This window comes from Antechinus flavipes, chromosome 1, assembly GCF_016432865.1.
Source record: "Antechinus flavipes isolate AdamAnt ecotype Samford, QLD, Australia chromosome 1, AdamAnt_v2, whole genome shotgun sequence".
Classification (NCBI taxonomy): domain Eukaryota; kingdom Metazoa; phylum Chordata; class Mammalia; order Dasyuromorphia; family Dasyuridae; genus Antechinus; species Antechinus flavipes.
In genome coordinates this window covers 185,330,572-185,353,369 of record NC_067398.1, presented here as the reverse complement: position 1 = coordinate 185,353,369, position 22,798 = coordinate 185,330,572, and the positions used below count along the sequence as shown (strand labels likewise).

The window sequence follows — 22,798 nt, the reverse complement described above, 5'->3', positions numbered from 1 at the left end:
TAAAGTTGACTCTTTGAATTCTTATAGCATTTTATGATCCAATAGTACCTCATTAAATATTAGTCCTTAAACCTGAATTACTGGACTGATCTAACACAGCTTTGGCCCAGAAGGTCACAACAATTTTTCAAATACTTGGAAAGAGCTCTCATGCCACCAGTGAGTTTTTTCTTCCCTATATTAAATATTTCCATTTCCTTCAACCAACCCTGCTATGACACTGACTGAAAAACTTTCACTCTTCTGGCTGTCTTTTTTTTTTTTTTTTTTTTGATCCTCTACAGATCACTATCCTAAAACCAATATGGTAGTAGAATATTATCTACCTGAGTCCTTTATCATGAAACCCAGTAAAAGCCCAGGCTTTTCCTAAAGCCCTGATCCTTTCTGATTAGTTTCTCCTTAAAAGGTATTGAAACTCATAACTGGCTTAGGGAATGATGGCTCAAACCCTATTGCCACTTTTATATGACCAGGACTCTCATGACATATTGTCTTGATTACTGATTACTAAAAGGCACAAAAAAGTTCTACCTGCATGAAATTAGGGCTCTTCAAAGTTGGTGCATATCTCAGGGCCACCAGAAGTCCCATATCCTTCCCTGATGACCAGATCATTTCTGTGACTAGAATGCTAGACCTGGAATCAGGAAGATTTAAGTTCAAATCTAGTCTCAGACACTAGCTGTTGATTTTGGTCAAATCATTCATCTTTATCTGCCTCAGTTTTCTAATTGGTAAAATGGGGACTGCATTCTGTGTGTATGACTGGACAAGACAGCAAATCAGGGAAAGAATAACAAATGATGTAGAGAAGAGAGAAACTTCATTTCTAATGTTGTTCAGTGCTAAACACCAGGGTTATTAACTCAGGTTGCTCCCCTGATGCTTTGCAAATGTTAAAGTGCTATATAAATATTAGCTATTATCAAATACTTACATTTAATACTTAAAAGAAATGATCATTCAATAATTAACAAAAAGGAAGCTTACTTATAACATAGAAAGGATACTTCAAGATTTGCATAGTGCTTTACAGATGTCTAATTCTAACTTCACAACAATTCTACCAGAGTCAAATACGTATGTAGGTATTAGACATCTTCCCCATTAGGCTGTAAGTTCCTTACAAATGGGGATAATTCCATTTTTATATTTGTATTGCCAGCACCTATCATAGATCCTAGTATATATCAGGTGCTTAATAAATGCTTGCTGATTAACTGGAGTTAACTAACATTAAATGAAGGAAATAGTTATTGGGGGAGGAAATGATGGCATCCTTGGTTAGAAAGATACTGCTCCAACTTAGAATTTGTGATAGAGAAGGAGGAAAGTGGGCAAAATATGACATGTACTTTACATTTTAGAACAGAAGAAATCAGATGGCTCTAATGAAGGTGAATTATGATCCCACACTCTAAAATTTCATAAGGAAACCAGCCTAGAAGGGAAGGAAAGCACTCAAATAGAATTATGAAGATGAAAAGAAATAATTGTACTGAAAAGAAACTTGTTTGAAGAGACCAATGTAAGATGCATTGGGAACTTACCAATATGCTTAGATTTTTAAAAATGTATATAGGGACCAAAAGATGAACATAAAAGCATGCCACTGTCCTATAATCATAATGTTTAACCTTAGAAGGAGCTGAGATTGCAGAGAAAAAACAAAGAAAATAAAGAAAAATTATTTTTAAAAAGAAAGATATGCTGGGGAAGAAAGGATGTATGACTGGACAAGGCAGCAAATCAGGGAAAGAATAACAAATAATGGAGAGAAGAGAGAAACCAAATTCTTAATTTCTTTACCAAGGAGAATGGCCCTTGGATGAGAAAGGAAAGAATAAAAATGGCTAATATTGGTATTGCTATGAAAGACAAGATAGAGAATAAGGGAACAGAAGAAAATGATACCATTAGTAAGGTGAGGGATGAAAAAAACGGGTTCATCCCACCTGAAAATCAAGACACATATATAGGACAAGGTTGGGAGAATTTGAGGATACTCTCCAGAGTGGGATGGACTCTCTATGGTGAATTTAAGGGAGAATCGGAAGGTATGCAGAGTCCGTGATATGTAGCACTAGTGAGAATATCCACACTGATGAAACTGCAGGGGAAAAAAAGTTAGCTTCACAAGTGTAAGACTGGGGAAGCATAGTAATAATAATAGCTAGTATTTGCATAGTGCTAAAGTTTGCAAGGTGACTCAAGTACCTCTCATGTGATTCTCATAACAACCTGGAGAGGTAAGATGCTATTATCATACCCATTTTATAGATAAGGTAACTGAAGGTGAAAAAAGGTGAAGTGATTTGTCTGTGGTTATGCTGCCATTAAATGTCTGAGGCCAAATCTGAACTCAGATATTCCTCTAGAAGAGGGCAAACAGGAGGTTGAAGAGCTTTGAGTTTAGTTTATGTTCTTTGAAGACAGGCTAAAGGACCTGGAGTTGTTAATCTAAAGAGGAGGATACTTGGGGGAAGCATGACAAAAATCTTTAAGAATTTGAAGGGCCGTGATATAGAGCAGGGATTAGACTGATTCTGTTGGAACACAAGGATAGAAGACAAAAAAGACTTTTAAACACTGCCTTGAGACATACATAACAATCAACCAATAGATGGGAGAATCCTTAGAATCATTTGGATTTGTCTTTTAATGTTTATGGAAAACAAAATCACAAAAACTTAATCATAAAATATCATTAAAGTCTAAGTTATATCAACAGAAATAAAAATTTAAAAATATTTTTACTTTGGTCTACAAAAGAAGTCACATTAGAGTATGTATCCACATATATTCCTACACATACTACTTCGGTAGGTATTTACCTAATAGAGTGATGTCCTGAAGTATAGTCTAATTTTCCAAACTTTTGTGTATGGTAACCAGATTTTTCCAAGAGTTCCATCCATGTTGTGTAATTTTGATCCAGGCCCTTAAAATTATTCCAAGATTCAGTCAAATGAGTAAAGAGGCCACTCCACATTGCTGCAAAACATATATAAAATAGAGATTATAATAAGAATTTTAAATAGACAATATATACATGTCTATATTATGTTTATGTATATGCATATGTATATATGTAAGTATATGCATATATGCACACATATATATAAATATACACACCCAGGCTTGTTTAAAACTTAGAAAAATAATAAGTATAAGAGTATTTATTTATTTTAGGCATAAAATTATAAGCTCAGCCACACTCAACTCCCAGTTAAGATAATAACTAACATTTAGAAAGTGGTTGGGCTTTTTTGCCTAAATTTACATTTCTATTTATTTCTAGTTAACTCCTGACCTCTTTGTGGTTGAGGCAAAATAGTTTATTGGAAATAAGTGAGTAATGAAATAACAGGTTTATACTAATAGTGTTGGTGGTTGGACAGGTACCAGCAGGGAAAACTGTGTTCAAAGAGTCAACCTCTTCTTGAGACCTTTTTCAGCCTGGATTTTTTTCTCTGAGAGACCTGTAGAGCCATTGACTCTTCTTGATTATCACACTTGGAGCAATCTTGTTTGATAATTTATAGATGATCCCTCAATCTATCCAAAAAACAAAAAACAGAAATATTTTGTGAAGTTCAAAGGCTTTTTCTGAACTTAATCTAAAGCCTATGAATGTACTGATTCTTTGGGTATCTTATTATTTTAAAGTGGAGTAGGGGTAGGTAAATCAATCACCCCAACATCATATATAAATTAGGAATTAAAAATATATTGCTATATATTTAACCTATACCTCATTGATTGGTGTCTTGGGCAGTAGGGAGGTAAAGAAGGGAGGGATATAGAATATGATATGGATCAAAAAGTCTTACAAAAACGAATCTTGAAAACTACCTATACATGTATTTGGAAGAATAAAATACTACTGAGAAAGGGAAAAACATATTACTATCACATAATCAATGGACACACTATATATTTCTGTGACGAGTAATAGAAAATACTTCACAATTTCTTATATGATGCCTCAATGATCCTGAGTTCTGGAATGGTATGCTAGTAGAGCACAAAATTATGGCCACATTAAAAAGTTTTCCAAAACAGTTTTAATAACAGGTTTTCTCAATGCTCTGTAAGGACTAAATCATATCAGGATGTAGAGACTGATTACAAGTAGGGTGGTCACTTGAAGATGACCTCTCCATGGAAACTTCTGAAACAAAGAAAAATATGGTCTTCAGTATTATGTAGCTTTATTATTTTGGAGTGGCAGAAAAGGGCACAGAAGATGCTAAAACTCACAAAATTTTTAGACAATGAAGCTAAGTTTAGTTGTAGTTACTTAAAATCTGTCTTCAGCCACTATAGAATAGGCATATTACTGGAGGAATTGATGCCTCACAGTAAAGAAACAGGTTTCACTGTGTCTCCTACGATGACAAGAAATATTTCATAATGTTGGCTATACATAATTATCCCAATTATCTACTACTGATTTATTTGAGCAAAGATAAAAATCAATATCAAACTAGAAAAATAAAAAGTGGATGCAGTATGTCACTGATTTAATTCAATGACAACTGAATCCATAATAGTTAATGAGATTACAGAAAGTAAAGGACCAAAAACAGAACCTTGAGGGACACAGACAGTTTGTGGATATGAGAGCAACAATAAACTAGTAAAAACAAAAACAAAGAAGTGGGCCAGAAAAGTAGCTGGAGAAATGAGAAAGCAATCAGTCGTCTGGTTTAGTGTCACAAAAACCTATGAAGGAGAAACTATTCAGAAAGTGTCAAATGTTATAGAGGTCAAGGAGAGAAAAATCAGAAACAAACATTAGATGTGATCATTGGGAGATTATAGGTGATGACCAATAAGGCCACTCATGAGGTCAGAAACTGCCTAACATTTATAGTCCATAATGTGCACAAGGGGACCTAGAGGAAGAAAACTGGGAAAAAGGTCAAGACTAGAAGACATATATATAGAGGTCTGTTCTATAGGTGACTAATTTTGAGCATCAAGGGATGATTCTCAAAATATCTGGAAGAGAGTATATATAGCAATTGGATCTTATTGTAAGAGCAACAACAAAAAAAAGAGAATATTCCTAATTACTGACCCATATGCATACTGCCTCAACTTTACAAAATTTGTTAATAAGATGCTGTACTGATACCCCAGTAATACTAAAATCCTTTATGATTTATGAAAGGCCTTGAACAAAAGCTGCACAGGACAAGAAAGTGTGGCTGGATTATAAGCTTTACATTTGGAAGAAAAATTAATATTTATGTGTTTACTATTGAAATAGTGAAGCAAAAGATCTTCATTTCTTATTTCACTGAAGAATGTAAAAAGAGAATAATGGATCATTTTTCTCAAAGTCAGGAATTCCTAAGCTCAAGTTCTCTCTCTGACATATACATGCCACATAATTGTCAGTGTCCAAATCCATACTAAGTTTATATATTACAGAGCAGCTGTTAATCTACTACAATACAGGCAATTTCCTAGCTGAGTTTCCTATAATCATGAAATTATAAGAGTAGAACAAAAAACAAATTAAGTTCTGCATTGACACTCCATTAATGAAAATTTTAGGTTTCCTTCTTTGTTAGAAAAATATTCAAATGAATGAATGAGCATCTCTAACTTGGGGAACTTCTGAGAAAAAATACATATTTTAATAATTTAGAAAGCAACAAGCCAAATTACTAAGTCCTATATAAACTTAAAAAAACAAAGGAATCATATAGAAGCCAAGAAAAACTGTTGTTTTGGGGAAAAGATTAAAAACGATTAAATTTCAGCTATATCAATTCATGCTCTAATGTCCTGTTCCTGAATTATACAGTCCTTAATGCCAGTAGCATTTTGTCAGTATAACTATTTCTCTAAACTAAGGCAAACTACTAAAATGACCATTCTAATCTGAGAAAAGAAAACTGTGTGGCAATAGGTGTTTTCTGAATCTGGAAATATTTTTTATTATGATTAGCATATTTGCAGGTACTCAGAGAAAGCCCTCCATATTCAGAAGGTTAATCATACCATGTTCTCTAAAGTCTAATACTAATGACAACTTAAATGAAGTTTCATATTGCATTATCTATTTCAATTAATATACATATATACATAATATGTACACACACATATATACATAATATATATACACATAGATATACATATACTTAGGGCACCTACCTGCACGTGATGGGCAACAGATTGGAGAATTTGTATATGCATTGAGAAAAAGGGTACCATGTTTTTTCATGAAGTTTATGAAAGGAAGTGACACTGTCTGATTTCTTGGATGAAATGTGAGCCTTCCATCCTATAATCAAAGAAAGTAGTTAATCACAATACACAAGAAGCATATTTTCCAGTAATCATCAACAATAAACATCTACAATTTGCAAAGGGCTTTAAAATTATCTTTACAGTATCCAAAACAACTCTTTAAGGCAGAAGAGTGCATTTCATTTTGCAGATAATGAAATTAGAACAGAGACATTAAGAAGTCAGATATTAAATGTATAGCATTACAATTAAATTCACATGCATGGAATAAGTTTATCAATAAGCATCATTGACTTTTCATGGCAGAGTTCAACTCCTTTGTTAGTTCATTTATCAACTGATTCATCATCCCAAAGTCTCCTCCAACTAAAATTCCTTTCTGGCTACAATACCCTTATTTGAATAGAGTATTAGAATGTAAACTTATTAAAATGGAAGCAAATTGAGGACAGACACTATTTTACGTTAGCATTTGTATTTTTAGCTCTTAGCCCAATACCTGGCACATAATAAAGGCTGAAAGAATGAAGGTGAAACATGCCATTTAACTGCTGACAATGAAGTGATGAACTTCAGAAAGTGACCTACATTTTTGGATATGGTTAATATGGATATTTGTTTTGCTAGACTATGTAGAAATATATTGAATGATATTTGTTGTTGCTTTTGAGAGTGTATAAGGAGAAAATGCAGACAACTGTGTATAATCAAGTTATATAAGCAGAATAAATGGAAAATAATCGAGAAAAGATACCAGAATTAAGAGGGATTGGGAAAAGTTTCTAATAGAAGACAGAAATTTGTAGCTGGGAAGCCAGTGAAGACAGGAAGTGGAGATGAGAGAGTATTCAAGGTATGAGGACAGTGAGAGAAAATGCTCAGAATCAGGGGATGGAGTATCTTTTTTTTTTTTTTTTGGAGAAAAAGCAAGAAGATCAATGTCACTAAATCAAAGAGTATATGGAGTATAAAGTATAAAACTAGAAAGGTGAGAGGGGAATTTTAGGTCATGAAGAGTTTAGAATGACAAAAAGAGGATTTATATTTGATCTCTGTCACACCCTGCCAATAAACACCGGGGCTCCCTAATATCTCCAGGATCAGACATAAATCCTCTTTTTGTCTTAAACATAATTTAGAACACCCTGTCCAATATAGCACTATTTAATACAATAAAGACAGTGTGACAAATAATATTGACAAGGGGAGGCCTGAAACTCTCTCTCTCTCTCTCTCTCTCTCTCTCTGACTTGGGTGGGGGGGGGGGGGGTAAGGGGAATGAGATAGAAACTCCTTGAAGGAGAAAGTCTCCTTGAACATTTCCCTTTGCAAAAGACCTGTCCCAGGGAATCAAGACAAGTAGTTTCATTCTGTTATTCTGAAGGAGACCCCCACTGATAACATTCACTATTGATTAAGCCTTCTCTAGAGTTGAAGATTAGTCTAGGCCTACTCATTCAATTAGAAGATTCTCTATTCTGATTTCAACTCAAACTGCCCCCAGCCTCTAGCCAAAGTTTCAATTATATAAAGAGGCAACTGGGCTCAATTCCTTGCAGAGAGGCCAAAGCAGGAATCACCATAGTTGCCTTCAAGGGACTCTCTGCCCTCTGAAAAAACATTCTCTTTTCAGCATTAACCTCTCTTTGTCTCTCTCACACATTTCCCTAAACAGGACTATACCCCTCTTTACCTTTCTTTCGGGATTTCTCTGCTAGGAACTTTATCTCTCTGACAGGCCCTCACTGCTAGACCTTTACTTCTCTGTTGCAACCTTGCCACTAAAGAAGTCAGCCTGCAAAAGCTGATTTCCCAGTGCCAATAAATTCCTTTTGGGTTTAACTTTTTGGGTTCATAAATTCTTTTACAAAAGACCTGCATGACCAGAAGGGGGTTCCCACACTACTCTATCCTGCGCTGAACCTCCTCAATATGACAGTATTACAGTAGTATAAATAATAAGACAATAAAATAACAAAAACAAAAGTGAAGCAATATTTAAGATATTGTTTCACTTTTGTCTTTGTGCCCCACACACCTCAAAGTGTCTTGAATACAGTAGACATTTAACAAATGCCTGCATATTGATCTATAGCAGAAAAATGTGTAATACACCTTCCTCAAAACTGGTTTAAAATCAGTTTCATATGAGGAAAAAAGAAGCTTCAGTTAATTTGAAAAGTCAATTCTGCAAAATATCTCTCTTAAATTAAGCTCTGAAATAATAATAGTAACAGCTAGATGCTTTATATCATTTCAATTGATCCTTACAACAACCCTGTGAGGCAGGAGCTTTCATTACGCTCATTTATAGATGGGTAAACTGAGGCTAAAAGAAGTGAGGTAACTGACTCAGGGTCTCACAGCTTTAAGTGTGAGGCAGAACTTGAACTTGGGTCCTCCTAAAGCCACTATCCACTATTATCATTTAGCTGTTTCTAACAAAAATATCTTCTGAACAGTCAATGAATAGTTAATCAAAATATTAAGTGTCTATTATGATGAGATATGGAACATGTTTTCTACTCTTAAGGAACTTAAAGCATTCTTGGGAAATTAGGACAGATAGAGAGAGACATATACACGATCACAATAGAGCAGCTACACCATGGTGGTGAGAGCAATGGAGTTAGGAGGGATGGGTGTGAATTTTGGCTGTGGTTATTTACTACACCTATGTGAATTTGGGTAACTTAATCTCTCACTTCCCTCACCTGCAAAGTAAAGCTGGACTAGTTCATTCACATAGTGTTTTGGATTCTTTACAACTCTAAATTCATGATTATATTTTCTAAAATTCATTCTAGCAAAGCTCCCATGGCCTATGAAATGAGATGAGAGGCAGTCTAAAGAGAAAGAGATTGCCTGTGTTAACAAGAACAGGATTCACATTGTAAATTATTTAAACCCTGTGTAAATTATTTGACCTCTCAGTGTCCCATGCAATTTTCTAAGAAATACTGCAAATTAGTTGCTAATTGGCACTACTGATAGGAATTTCTTTACTGGAAATTCCTTGTATACATGAAATCACATACCTGGACCAAAAAATAAATTTCAATCAGTAAATATGACAGGTATTTATGGCTCAATTTTCCATGTGATTCATAGAATTCATTATCATTATGTCACAGATGCATCTGATAAATGTCAAATTGAGATTAGTGATAGTTGTGATGAGGTGTGAGAGTTAGGGTGGGAAATTTCTCTGGTTGGAGGCACAGATCCCTTGCGAAAGCCGAAATTTGTGTGGCAAAAAGGGATTTATTGGCACTGGGAAGCCAGCTTGCTAGGAAGACAGATTTTTAGTGGGCAAAAGGTCCTGTTAGGAAGATAGCAAAGATTAACACTGGAGAAGAGAATATCTTCACCAGTGGGCAAAAAGTCCTGACAGGACAGCTTGCTAAGATAACAGCTTCCTTGGTGAGTATAATACTATTTAGGATTTCTGCAAAGATTTGGAGTTCAGAGTCGTCTTTTATTAGCCCTGTGGGGCTTCAATTCAAAATTGGATGAGATTACTTAACTGGGAGTTTGAGTTAATGTTGACAATGCCCAGGGCCTAGATCTCCAATTGAAAAGAGATCACTTATTTTAGTGGCAAATAATGGAGGGTGATTGACCAAGATCTCCGATTGAATGAAACCACCCAACTGGGAGTTTGCAAGTTTTTCTCAGGGTCTGGGAACAATTTACATCCGGGTCCCCCAAAAGATATCAATTTATGTTAAAATGAGAAGCACAAACACTAGATGTATGAAGAGTTTAGAGGAAAAATATCTCTTCCAACTGTGCTGGCAATGTTAAGACAATTCTAACTCTCTTAGCACATGGTAGATATTAACAAATGATATCTGGGGTATATAGTTTGTACTTTAATAATATGAGAAAAATCAGATATTTCTTCTTTAATACTTAAAACAAAGAAAAAATTGTTTAATTATATTTGAGTTTGAGTGCAAAATAATTCAGACTTAATAAATAACTACAGTGGTTGAAGTTTCACCTTTGAAAATGTTGATAAATCTCTGTACCAATTCTAAAGAGAAACAGAAAATGAAATATGGCTAGGCTAGGGAAAAGGTCCATTTCAGAATTGGCATGGAAAGAAAAAGAATTCTCAATAGTATAAAAAAATGGCATGGCATTGAAAGCTATATGCTAAATTAAGACTGCTGCCAGATGGGATGTTCAGTGGAGAGAAGAGATAACTAGGAGAAAAATCAACACACATACTTAATTCTACAGCACACGTATTGATTACAAACCTTATGCACATGCCCATTTAGAGTTCCTAATTTTATAATATATAATTAAAAATCTGTCTAAGCAGTAGCTTATACTAACTAACTACATTTATTAAACACTATTTTACAATCAATATATATGCTAGGCATTATATAGGCACTTTTGAAAAGTGACTGTCCTTGTCATGAATAAAATTAAATTTCCCTCTGGTGTTTATGTGAAGGAATCCATATTTATAGATAAGCAGAGGATATATACAAGGAAAAGGGAGAGATGAACAATGGAGATGGGGGAAGAGGGAAGAGGGGCCCTTGAAGAAGGTAGCACTTGAGTTACAAGAAGTAGAAGTGAGGATGGAATGAGGGTGGAGAGTCTGTGCAAAGCCATAATGGGTATATATGGGGCACAGCAAGAAAGTAACCAGTTTGATTACTGTATTGTATGAAAGGGATTAATGAATCTGGAGAGGTAGAATGCAATACCACTATGGATACCTTTAGATGCCAAAAAAAGAATATGTATTTTATCCAGAAGATGGGGGAGGCACTGAATTATTTTGAGCAGCCAACTGCCATGGTTAGACCACTGCTTTAGAAATGAAAATCGGGAGGCAGGGCCAAGATGGCAGAGTGAAAGGAAGCATTAAATTCTGACTCAACCCTAAATAAAGAACTAGGGAATATTGAATTCTGATTGGAAATGCCATTAATAAGTCACAGTAGATGACTATCTTTCCAATCCTAGGTGTCTGGGGAGATGGACAGAGATGTCTCTGAACACAGGAAGGGGTATGGCTAGAAGCAGACTCCAATACCCAGGGAAGGGAGAAGGCTGATTCTGGGCTTTCTTGCATATTGATTTATAGCAGGTAATTTCTTGGGATCTCTTTCTGTCCCCGAGCTGCTTCTTTGGAGTAGCTGAGTGGGTCTGGGCAGCGACACCCGGTCTGTAGTGCATTAAGTCCCTCCCTCGTCCGCCCGCTCGCAAGGGGCGCCTTTCCACCAGCAGCAGCGCAAGAGAGTCAGGAGGAAAGGCCCTCTCTCCCCTGCCCGGTACTTACGAAAGAATCGCTCACCACCAGCACCACATTCGGTACCGAGGGCTCCAGTGTTGTTACCCTCTGGGGAGGGGGCCACATTGGGCCCGCTCTTTCCTCCAGTTTACTTGCCCACGGGGCCGGTGCGGCCGGAGCCAGACCCACAAAAGTAGTCACTATAAGGACCACACCTAATATCCACCATTTCATTGCCCCAGCGGGCCCTCAGGCTCACCCTGCCCTTTTCAGTCCCAGGACACAGCCGGAAGTGCACCCCGAGTTGGGTTTCTGACTATCTCTGGGCAGTGTCTTGACCTGTTTCCTAGAAACGCTACTTCAAGCCCGCTTCCTCTGAAAGAGCCACTTCACGATGCGCAGGGGAAGGGGCAGAACTACAATTCCCATCAGGCCCAAGGAAAGCATAGGCACTTGATGTTACTTGTCCAAGAGCTTATTCGCTCCCTCCCCCTAATCCTTCTGCACGTAGTTGCAGGGTTGGGTCACGTGGTTATGCCTTGAGGAAATACGCATGCGCCCCGACCCTTGGGCAGAAGGCGGCTGGAGTAAGGTAGATTAGAAAAAAATTAATCGGGGTCTTCTTGGAGGGGATGGGTTAGGGACTTTTAGGGGAGCAGCCCGGCTGCAGGAGGAGGAGACTAACGAGAGGACCCGGGATTCCCTCTCTTGTGATCGCAGGGGAAGAGTGAAGCTGGCTCTGGGGAAGAATCGCTGAGGTGGCTGTGGGCCGCCTGCCAGCGGCGTTGAATGGGACTGAGGTTGGAGGAGGCCCCCCTCATCCCAGTCCTCAGACCCCACCGGCTGCCTCCGACTGCTGGGCTTCCCCTCCCGACACTGGGGCCACTTCCACTTCCCGGAGGGAGTTTCGGTGGGGTTCAGGGCACAACTTTATCTTTCCAGGTGTTAGACTACAGGGACTAAGGGTGGCACCCGGAGAAAACATCCCTTCCTTTTACCTAGGAAGAAGGGTTCGATTATGTGACCTCCCTTCATCTCACAGGTTGTGGCCACAGCAAAACGTTGTATCAACAGACGTGAGCTATTATGTGACGTTTCCTTATCTGACGTGGGTTCAGAAAGTCATTCTTTTGTTGATACAGCTTCTCTCCTTGAACTTTCTTCCTTGGAAGGATGCAGAAGGAAGCAGAGCTCTGGCCTTTCTGACTCCTTTTCTTAGTTTCAGGTATGTAGCTTGTAAATTGTGTCAGTTACTAGTAGTTTTAAAATGTTCAGGTATAGTGGTACTTCACATTTAAGTTTACTAACAATATCATTACAGGGTCGTAGTGTATTTTTTTTTTTTTTGAGGGGGAGGGTCAGCGGAGGATATCTTGGTATAGTGGATCTAATATTGGACTTGAAGTCAAGAAGACTTCATTCAAATTTTGTCTTAGTAGCTGTGTGATCCTGGGCAAGTCATTTAACCTCAGTAGGCCTGGCATTCCTTATTTAGAAAAAGAAGCCTTATGATTTAACCCCTGGGGTCCTTATCACCCCAAATCTGTGATCGTTGTTGTAGGGGTTCCCCGGTGAAAAAGCTCCTTCTGGTTCACTGCAAAGTAGTAAAACTTTTCCATGTTCATTGAGCCAAAATGTGTCAAAAGTAATTTGTGAACCTAGATTTTATTGATTCTGAGTCAGATCTCTATGTACTATACTCTAATGCTCCTCTATAAGATGACAATTTATTTTTTTTTGGTAGATGAATAAATGATTCTCAGAAAAATTAAATTATTTTTTCCCAAGGTCACAAGAGGGAAAATTATTTTAACAAAAAAATTTTAAACAGCTCTTTTAAAATCTTAAATTCCAGAATATCAAGGAAGCATGTAGCATTGATTCAGAAGACAGAAAACTTGTGTTTAAATCCTCCTTTTGATACTACCTGTATCATTGGATGTTACCAAGTATCTCTGATATTACTTAGTAATACTTAGTATTACTAGTAGCTCCAATTCTACATGAATTAGAAGACTTGGGTTGTCTAAAGCTGTAAAAATGTGAAAGATACTAATGTCTAAAATGACTTGATGCTGGAAAGGAAATCTAAGAATGTGTGAGATTGTCTCAGGATTTTGGAACTATGACAAAAAGATAGGGCAGCACTGCTTTATTTTGATTTTCTCTTTTCTCTATTAATGAAAAATACAAAAAATGACTAACAAGCAGGAAGAGACAATTAAGGAGTTAATAAGACAGTACCTAGTTGCCTTTGAGTTTAAGTTACCAGACTCAAGTGATCTACATGCTTATATAGTGAAGAAAAAATTTGTCAGGTGATTGCTGAGCCAGTGTTGATGATTTTTGAGATATAGAGAGCAAGAGAGCAAATGCCAGACTGGAGAAGGAAAAACATCCAATTTTCAAGAAAAATGAGAATAAAGTCTACAAAGTCATTGCCATTAATTAAATTAATTAATTAAAAAGAACTTTGAAATGAATTATTGAAGTGAAGGTTAATGAATATATTGAAAAGGAAACTGCATTCACAAAGAATGAACATGACTTCAAGAATTGGTTTATTGTAGGACATGATCTCTGTATAAGATGTTTTTGCTGAATTTTTTTTATCTTTTCAAGTGGGGATTCACTGCTGGAGGAAGGAATGGGAAATTAGTGTAATATGTAGATAAAAGATAGCAATAAAACATTAAAAATAAAAGGTAAGAAACTAAAAATAAAACAGATTATGCCAAATTACTCCCATTTGCTTCCCCCCCCTTCCCCCACAGGGTTATCAGCCTCTTAAAACTGGGAAATGTTATAGATACTATATTACCTATGTTATATAAAACTTATTAAATATTAGATTTTATATTTCCTTTTGAACCTCTCAATTTCTTCCCTAATTTTTCTTCTATCTCTCTTATTTGGTTTTCAAAATCCCTTTTGAACTCTTCCATGGCCTGAGCTCAATTCTAGAAAGAGGCTTTGGCTGTAGGAGTTTGTTATCTTCTAAATGTGTGTTTTGATCCTCCTTGTCATCATTAATAACTTTGAATGATCAGGAACTTTTAAATTTTCTGCTCATTTTCCTGGCCTATTATTCTACTTTTAACTGTTTGTTAAAATAGGGCTATTTCCAGAGTGGAGGGAACACTGTCTCAAGCTTCAGAGGTTTTGTGTAACGTTTTCAAAAATCCTTCTAGGAATCTGATCACAAGTACTCTGTTCTGCCTTGGAACTGTTAGGTTTGTCCCTACCCTCTTGTAGCGATAAGATTCACTGTCCTGATGGGGGCTGTGGCTCCTCTGACCAGAACTATGCTAGGACTGAACACCAGACCCACAGACCCACACCCTGTTGCCACCCTTTCCACTGACCACCTGAATCTTCCTTGGTGTCCCCAGGCTTGAAAGCTCCGGAAGCCTCTAGCTCTGCTACTGATTCAAAGATCCCATCTCATTGATGCTGGGGCCCAGACTTGAGCTGGGCCTGTGCTAGGGTCCCACTTGGCTTCCACAGACCTTTTCTGCTGAGCTTCTAAGTTGTCTTTGGCTGGAAAATGTTCTACTTCATTTTTTTGGGTGTTTTGATTCTCTTAAAATTTGTTTAGAGTCATTATTTAAAGGAATTTGGAACATTTTGGGGGAGAGATTGGGTAAGTTCGTGCCTTTACTCTGCTATCTTGGCTCTGCCCTGTATATTTATTAGATTTTAAAATTGCATTTGACAATCTCATGCTATTCTTATGGTAGGGAAATCTAGGTAATGCTAAGTGGATTCAAAACTGGTTTAATGGTTATTATCAAAGAGTAGCACTTAATGGTTCTTCAACTTCGGAATGAAGTCTCTAGAGGTGTACTTCAGGAAATCTGCTTGAACATTTTTTTTTTTAATACTTTCAATCAAGCATTTATTAGGTACTTACTATGTAAGCACTTGCTAAGCTCTGGGAGAAAAACATGCTCCCTGTCCTGAAGGATTTCACATTCTAATGGGAAAGATAACATGTATTATTTTTCATTTAGCAAGCATTTTTTCTCCCTCTTTACTTTAAAAGAAAAACAAAATGCTTGTTACAAATATGTATTGTCAAGTAAAACATATCCCCTTATTTTCCAAATTCAAAAATTCTTTATCTTGAATCTATTTCTTCTCTTTCAGGAGATAAAGTACATAATTCAGCTTCAATCCTTTGGAATTATAATTGGCCATTACATTGGTCAGAGTTGTTAAAGTTTATCAAAATTGTTTGTATTTAGAGTATTGTATTATGGTATTGCTCTCTCTTCTCTGCATCAGTTCATTTGAGGGGAAAATAACATGTAAATATATATGTGTGTGTCTATAAAAATACACACACAAAACTGTCCAGTGTAAATTGGAGATAATCTCAAAGGGAAAGCATTACCAATTTAGGGACTAATTAAAGATCTTTGGAAGGAGGGAGACCTCCTTTTGGGAGGAAAGGAAGGGAGGACGTGTGAAGAGAGAATTTAGATTATTCAAATATAAAATTTGCAGATGACAGAAAGCTAGGTTGGATAGCCGATGTTGAATGATAAAGTCAGCATACAAAAAGATTTTTTACAGGCTAGAATTTAATGTAATATTTAATAGGCATAAATGTAAAGCCTTTAATTTAAGTGTTCCTCCCTGCTTTCCAAGTCCATCACACTTATCGTGGCCTCACTTACCTGTTTCTTATTTTTATATAAAAGTCCACATTGCTCCCTATCTTAGAATCTGTTACCCTTTTGTCCTATTATTGTTTATCCCTTTCTAAATCTAACCCTATTAATGCTATCATCTGCCCTTTCTGTGTTTCCCATCTGCCCCTCAATGTGCTACGCACTTTACAAATATTACCTTATTTGATCTTCTTAACAACACTTCACGGTACATGCTGTTATTATCCCCATTTTACAGCTGGGGAAACTGAGACAATCAGAGGTTAAGTGTTTTGCCCAGTATCTCATAAGTTTGAGACAGATTTGAACTTAGGTCTTCCTGATTCCAGACCTAGGGCTTTATATTCTTTACTACCTAATTATCTCCAGCTAGTTAGACAATATGCTGACCAGTCCACTGTAAATTTATCTAATCTCACCTGGGCTTTCTCAGATTGACTATGGTCCAATTCCCAACAGTTTTTCTGAATCTTTCCTCCTTTACTGAAACCATTTCCTATCTTCTCAGGAGAGAAGTATTTCACTGAGAAAGTTGAAGTCATCTATTTCTTTTTAAAAAAATTCTATAGTATTTTATTTTTCCAATTAGATGTAAAGATAGTTTTCAGCATTCATTTTTGCAAAGTTTTTAGTTCCAGATTTTTTTTTTACTCAAGATAGGAAGCAGTCTTACATAAGTTATACTTGTATAGTCATTTACAACATATTTCCATATTAGTCATGTTGGGAAAGAAAAATCAGAACAAAAGGAAAAAAAAATACGAGGAAGAAAAAAGCAAACCAAAAAAAAAGGTGTGAAAATAGTATGCTTCGATCTGCATTCAGTCTCTATAGTTCTCTCTCTGGATTCAGATAGTATTTTCCATCCTATGTCTATTGGAATTGACGTGGATCAATGTATTATGGAGAAGAGCTAACTCTGTCATAGTTGATCAACACATAATCTGCCGTTACTGAGTATGTTTTCCTGGTTATGCTCACTGAACTTGAGTTTATGTAAATCTTTCCAGGCTTTTCTGAAGTCAGCTTGCTAATCATTTCTTATAGTACAATAGTTTTCCATTACATTTATATTTTATAACTTACTGAGCCATTCGTCAATTGATGGGCTTCTGCTCTATTTCCAATACCTTGCCACCACAAAAAGAGCTGCTCCAAATATTTTTGCACATATGGGTCCTGAAGTCATTTGTCTTAAAGAATCTCCCTTTCTCAGTTCTTTGCATCAAATCCTTTCAACATGATCTTCCATTTCTTTTATTTTTGTTTCAGTTTCTGTTGAAGATGTGGCCCTCTATATATTCTTTTAATAATGTCTTTTCTCCCACATATTTTTGGAGTTTATCCCTTCAGACATTTCCATTTTCCCCTTCCTAAATTGTTAGTCTCATTTACTGATTTTTCCTACCTACTTACAAATGTGATGAGCTCTTCTTTGTCGTGATCTTCACTTGATCTTGTCATTATCTTAAGGGAACATCCTTCATCTCTGTTCCCTTTCACAGCCAAACTTTTTTTTAAGGGGAAAAAAACAAAATAAAACAATCCATACTTGTTGCTTTGACTTCTTTACCTCTTATTTAACTTAACTTCTTAACAGTCTGACTTCTGGTTCCAGTACTTGACCGAAGTTGCTCTTACCAAGATCACCAGTAATAACATAGTTTAATCTAGTGACTGGATTCTTCTTCCCTGTCCTCGTCCTTTTGACCTCTCTGTAGCACTTGTCACTTTGATCCATTGATCTTCTCAGATACTTTTCATTCCCTGAATTTTTTGACACCAATTTTCTTGTTTCTATTTTTAGTGTAAGTGCTGTTTCTCATTCTCCTTTTCTGAATTAGCACTGATGTTATGTCCCCTATATATGTTTATATACTTTAGTCACCCAGGACCTCTCTTTGTATTTTTTTGGTTATCTTATTAATTCTGGTGGGTTCAGTTATCGTCTTCATGTAGTTGACTGCCCAATCTACATCTCAAGTATCTGTTAAAGTCCCATATCACCGGGTCACCCCTGTAGGTCTCTGCTCAGATGTGTCAGAGACCTTTCAGACTCCATATGACCAAAACTGAACTCATCTTTCTCCTGAGGGTACCACCATTTTTTCCCATTCATATTGCTGTGGACTTCAATTTTTTCACCAAACTCACAGTTCTCTCTGTCCTATCCAGTCAGTCCCCCTTACATCTCTTGTATCCATCTTTCCTTTTCCTTCCACTCACAGCTATCACCCTCATTGGATCCTTTTCAGTTCTCTGTAACACTGCTGTAGCCCCCTAATTAGTTTTACTCTAGACTTTCCCTCCGTAATCCATTTTTACAACTCTCAAAATGGGTTTTCCTAAAGCATATGCTATCCCATATTTCTTCCTTTCTCATTTCTCTTCACCAATAATGCATGTCACTTTTCCCATATCCCCTCCAATATTGATCATTATCTTTTCCTCTCGCCAATCGAATGGGTTAGAGGTAGTATCTCAATGTGTTTTTAATTTACACAAACTTCTAGTTTGTGCAACAATGTTTCTTTCTCAAAAGGTTTCAGTGGCTCCTTAAATTCTTTATAATCTGGCTCCATTTTGTCTTTCCAGATTTACTTTACTATTCCTACTTTCCAGCCAAAATACTCATTGTTTGCTGTACAGGACCATTCATCCCTTTGTCCATCATATGGTTTGGGGCTTTGAATGCTCTACCTTCTTAGCTCTACCACATAGAATCTCTCATGCAATGTAAAGCAGGACTTCTTAAACTTTTCCCATTCAGCAGTACCTTTTTGCCTGAGAAATTTTTATGTGATTCCAGACATATAGATATATAAAACAGGTATACAAATCAAACATTTACTGGTAATCATAATTTTGTGACCCCCAAATTCAGGATTGTGAACCAGTTAAGCTGGGCTGTAAAGAAGACTGCAGGGCAATTATTGTAAGGGCCTTTTGCTGACACCTTCCTCCCAGTGCTAGTGTTTCTAGTCTTCCCTCCCAAGTTACTATGTATATATTTTTATTTATTTTATTTACTTTTGTTTTTCTCTGCTTTCTGGATTCAAGGGCAAAAATTTGTTTTTGTTTTTATCCTTCTCATGTAGCACAGTGCCTAACACTAATAGATACTTACTGAATTGAACTGAAATACAGTGGGAGAAGATTGATAATTTTGGGTGTATATATGATCTTGGATTTTGAACTCTAAGAAACTTCAGTGATGATCTAGTACGAACTCTTCTTTTACAAATGAGAAAACAGGTAGACTGGTAAAGTGACTTGCCCAAAGTTACCCAGGCAATAAGTTGCAGAGCTAGGATTCGAATATAGCCAGGAATTCTGAGTCCAAATTCTTTCCATTGCATCATGCTGTCCAAATGTCAATTAAGTAATTAAGTCTTAGATTAAAAATATAATAGGTATAAATTGATCAGTTGTTGGTCATTTTCTATCTTGTGTTTTGTTGACTAAGTCTCTGGCATATTTTTTAAGTCAATAGCAAGCATTTATTAAGTGCTTACCATGTGTGGGATCTTTGCATAAACTTGGAGGAATAAGTAAAAGCAAAAAAAAAAAAAAAATGTTTCCCACCCATTTCAATGTAGGTCCCTATACAGGGTCATGGTGGTAAAATCCTAAAAATCAAAAAACAACCCAGAGAAGAATGATATCTGGTTGGCCTGGAAGGAGCTCACCATGAGGAAAAGAAAATTTAAGGGCAGAGAGCAATGTTCCAGAGTGAGAAGGAGACTTAATGAGGAATTTTAGAGTGAAGCCTGGCTGACCTTAACCCTTATGCCTCTTCTCTTTTAATATGCTTTAATTTTAATTGCTCAGCTGCTCTAAATTAAAGGATTAGTTAATTTATCTATTTTGAAGAAAAATTTAAATTTTAGGTTTCAGGATCTTGAATTTTATGTCTTATTTGTTACACTTAACTAGATGAAGGATCGATGAAATGCTGTCTGAAATTCTGTCCAGCAAGATAAAAGATAGAAGTGATGATAGTGGTCCAAAGGTAAGCACATAGACTGTCTAATGATAGTTTCATCTGTACATTTCGGCAAAAAGGTTTAAAGATGTGCAGTTGTGTCTTTTTTATAGATTTTAAGTTCCTTGAGTAGAAGGACTTGTATTTTTTGTTATATTCTCATTGTGCTGTCAGAGTCAGATACTTTTCACATAAATGTTGGAATCAGTCTTGACTTCTCTTCTCCCTCAAACTCCACATCTAATTGATTATTAATTTTTATTGATTCTATCTTTATAGACCATTGGTGTAGAGACTATAATATAGGACTAAGAATTAGAATGGCTTTTGTTTGAACCTGCCCCCAACAATAACTGTGTGACCCTGGGTAAGTCACTTAACCCTGGTTTGCCTCAATTTCCTCATCTTTAACTTGGGGATAGTAATAGTACCTACCTCCCTGGGTTGTTGTGAAGCTCAAATGAGCTAAATGTAAAGTACTTAGCATAGTGTTTGGCCTGTTGTAAGTATTGAATGGCAATATTAACTGTTATTATTATTATCCTTATCCTTTTGTTTCTGCTTAAAAACCTTTGCTGTAAGTAGTTATTACCTCTCTACCTTTTATTCTGCACTGCCAAAATTATTTTTCTAAGGCATTCTGCTCAGAATGTTCAGTGGATGTTCAGTATTGCTTCTAGGAAAAAATTAGTAACTCCTCAGCGTGTTATTTAAAGCCTTCTACAATCTGTCTCTAGTGTACCTTTCTAGAATTAATTCATTACTTCATTTGTTCGTGTACTCTCTCTTCTAACTATATTGGCCTCTTAATTGATATTCATACTTGGCTTCCTATCTCCCATGTGTGTTTCTTTGTGGAGACAGCTAACTTCCATGTTGAAAATGTTCTCCCTCTTTATTTCTGTTTATTATTGTCCTTGATTTCTTTCAAGACTCAGCCTAATTTCTTTATGAAAACTTTCCTGACCTGAATTCCTAGTCTTCTCTCCTTCCTCAAATTACTTTTTGTTTACTCACCTTCTATGTGTTTTGTATTCTTAGTAGAATATAAACTCTTTGCCAGCAAGACTATTTTGTTTTTGTTTCAGTATTTCCAGCAGTAATGGCTTAATCAGTAGAAATTTATTTTGTAAAACACTTACTGTTTTATATTAATAAAAAGAAATGTAATTATATGGTTTCAACTTAATTCAACAAATTGGTGAAGATGATAAAAAAATGGAAATAGTTAATATTAAAAGGAATATAGAAAGAGGCACATTAGTTATTTTCCTGATGATGGAGCTGTGAATTGGTCGGATTATTCTCATTTTAGAATTATACTAGGAAAGTGATTAATATATCTCTAGTTTGATCTAGAAATCCTTCTGTTAGGCATAGTCCCTAAAGAGATCAAAGACAGAAATGAAACTCTCCTCTTTGCCAGTATATTTATAGCAACATTTTTTTGGTAGTAACAAAGAACTGAGAAAAATTAGTTATCCATTGACTAGGGAAAGGCTAAAGAGTATAATAGAGTATTACTTACTATAAGAAAAAGCAATATGATACTTATATGAATGAATACAAAATGAAGTAGCCAGAGGATGGAAAATAATATACTCTATAACTATAACAATATAAATGGAAATAATATAATGCCTAAAACTTAGTTCTGAAAGAAATGAATAGAATGCATATCCATTCCTTCTTTATAGAGATGAGGGATTTTGGGTGTGGAATATTTTATGTTGTTAAAATTGGTTAATCTGCTAGTTTTGCTCAGTTTTTCTTTCTTTTCCCTTTTTTTTTTTTTTTTTAAACGAGGAGTACTTCTTTGGATAAAGGAGGGATATAGTTGGAAATGAAAATTACATTCAAATAAAAGATAAATAAAAACAAAAACTCGAATAATAAAAAGATACTAGTAAAAGAATTCTTCTCATCCTCACTCCCCCAAAAAAGAATCACTGATTTAAAAGTATATTGTAACCCTTCCAAAATGATTTGAGGGGGAAGGAAAGAAAATTATATTCAAGGAAATTTTAGCAGCTAGTACTTTGGAAAATAAGAGCAGATAAGAGCAGGGCACCTGAGTTATAAAATACCTAGACTGGAGTCAGGAAGACTAATTGGATTCAATTTGGGGTGTTTAATCAATTCTTATTCATTCAGTGACCGTTCATTAAATGTTACTGTGAAACACTGTGAAACCAGATACTATAGCCACAAAAATTAAAAAATGGCATAGCCATTGTTCTCAAATTTCATAAGATATTCTGCTTGGAGGAGCAGAGCAAGAAGACCTACATATAGTACAAATTAGGGCAAAGGAGATGTTCAGTCCTAGGAAAATTTTGAATAGGGGAGTAGTACTCTGGGGAACCATTGAATCAAAATCCAGAGACTGGCAAATTGAATATTTTTGTGAATTAAAGAAAGAAAAAGATTAGGATGAAAAGAACAGGAGACTTAATCTAGAACATGTGACATTTAATTTATAGAGTAAGAAACTTCATGATGTGAAAGATTGCTAAATATTTTGGTTAAAACTTCATGATGTGAAAGATTGCTAAATATTTTGGTTATCAGTAAAGTAGTCTTTTGGCGAGTGAGTAGAGAACTTGA

At 35.9% G+C, this 22,798-nt stretch overlaps 2 protein-coding genes across 5 annotated transcripts in view; one reads left to right on the top strand and one right to left on the bottom strand.

Annotated features, from left to right (window-relative positions):
* The window catches only part of ARSK (arylsulfatase family member K), a 35,460-nt gene extending 23,508 nt beyond the window's left edge, over positions 1-11,952 (bottom strand). The window contains 3 exon segments of the mRNA XM_051993900.1: positions 2,838-2,997; positions 6,175-6,304; positions 11,579-11,952. Of these exon segments, the coding sequence (XP_051849860.1) occupies positions 2,838-2,997; positions 6,175-6,304; positions 11,579-11,764 (476 nt within the window). The 5' untranslated portion in view covers positions 11,765-11,952.
* Positions 11,953-12,583: 631 nt separating this feature from the next.
* The window catches only part of SKIC3 (SKI3 subunit of superkiller complex), a 115,540-nt gene continuing 105,325 nt past the window's right edge, over positions 12,584-22,798 (top strand). Inside the window, exons 1-2 of one of the 4 annotated variants that reach the window (XM_051993889.1) lie at positions 12,584-12,755; positions 20,143-20,218. In XM_051993889.1, coding sequence (XP_051849849.1) covers positions 20,202-20,218 — 17 coding nt within the window. In that variant the 5' untranslated portion in view covers positions 12,584-12,755; positions 20,143-20,201. Of the gene's footprint in view, positions 12,756-20,142; positions 20,219-22,798 lie in introns of those variants that run through there. The other 3 variants (XM_051993863.1, XM_051993879.1, XM_051993871.1) reach the window with 3 other exon arrangements.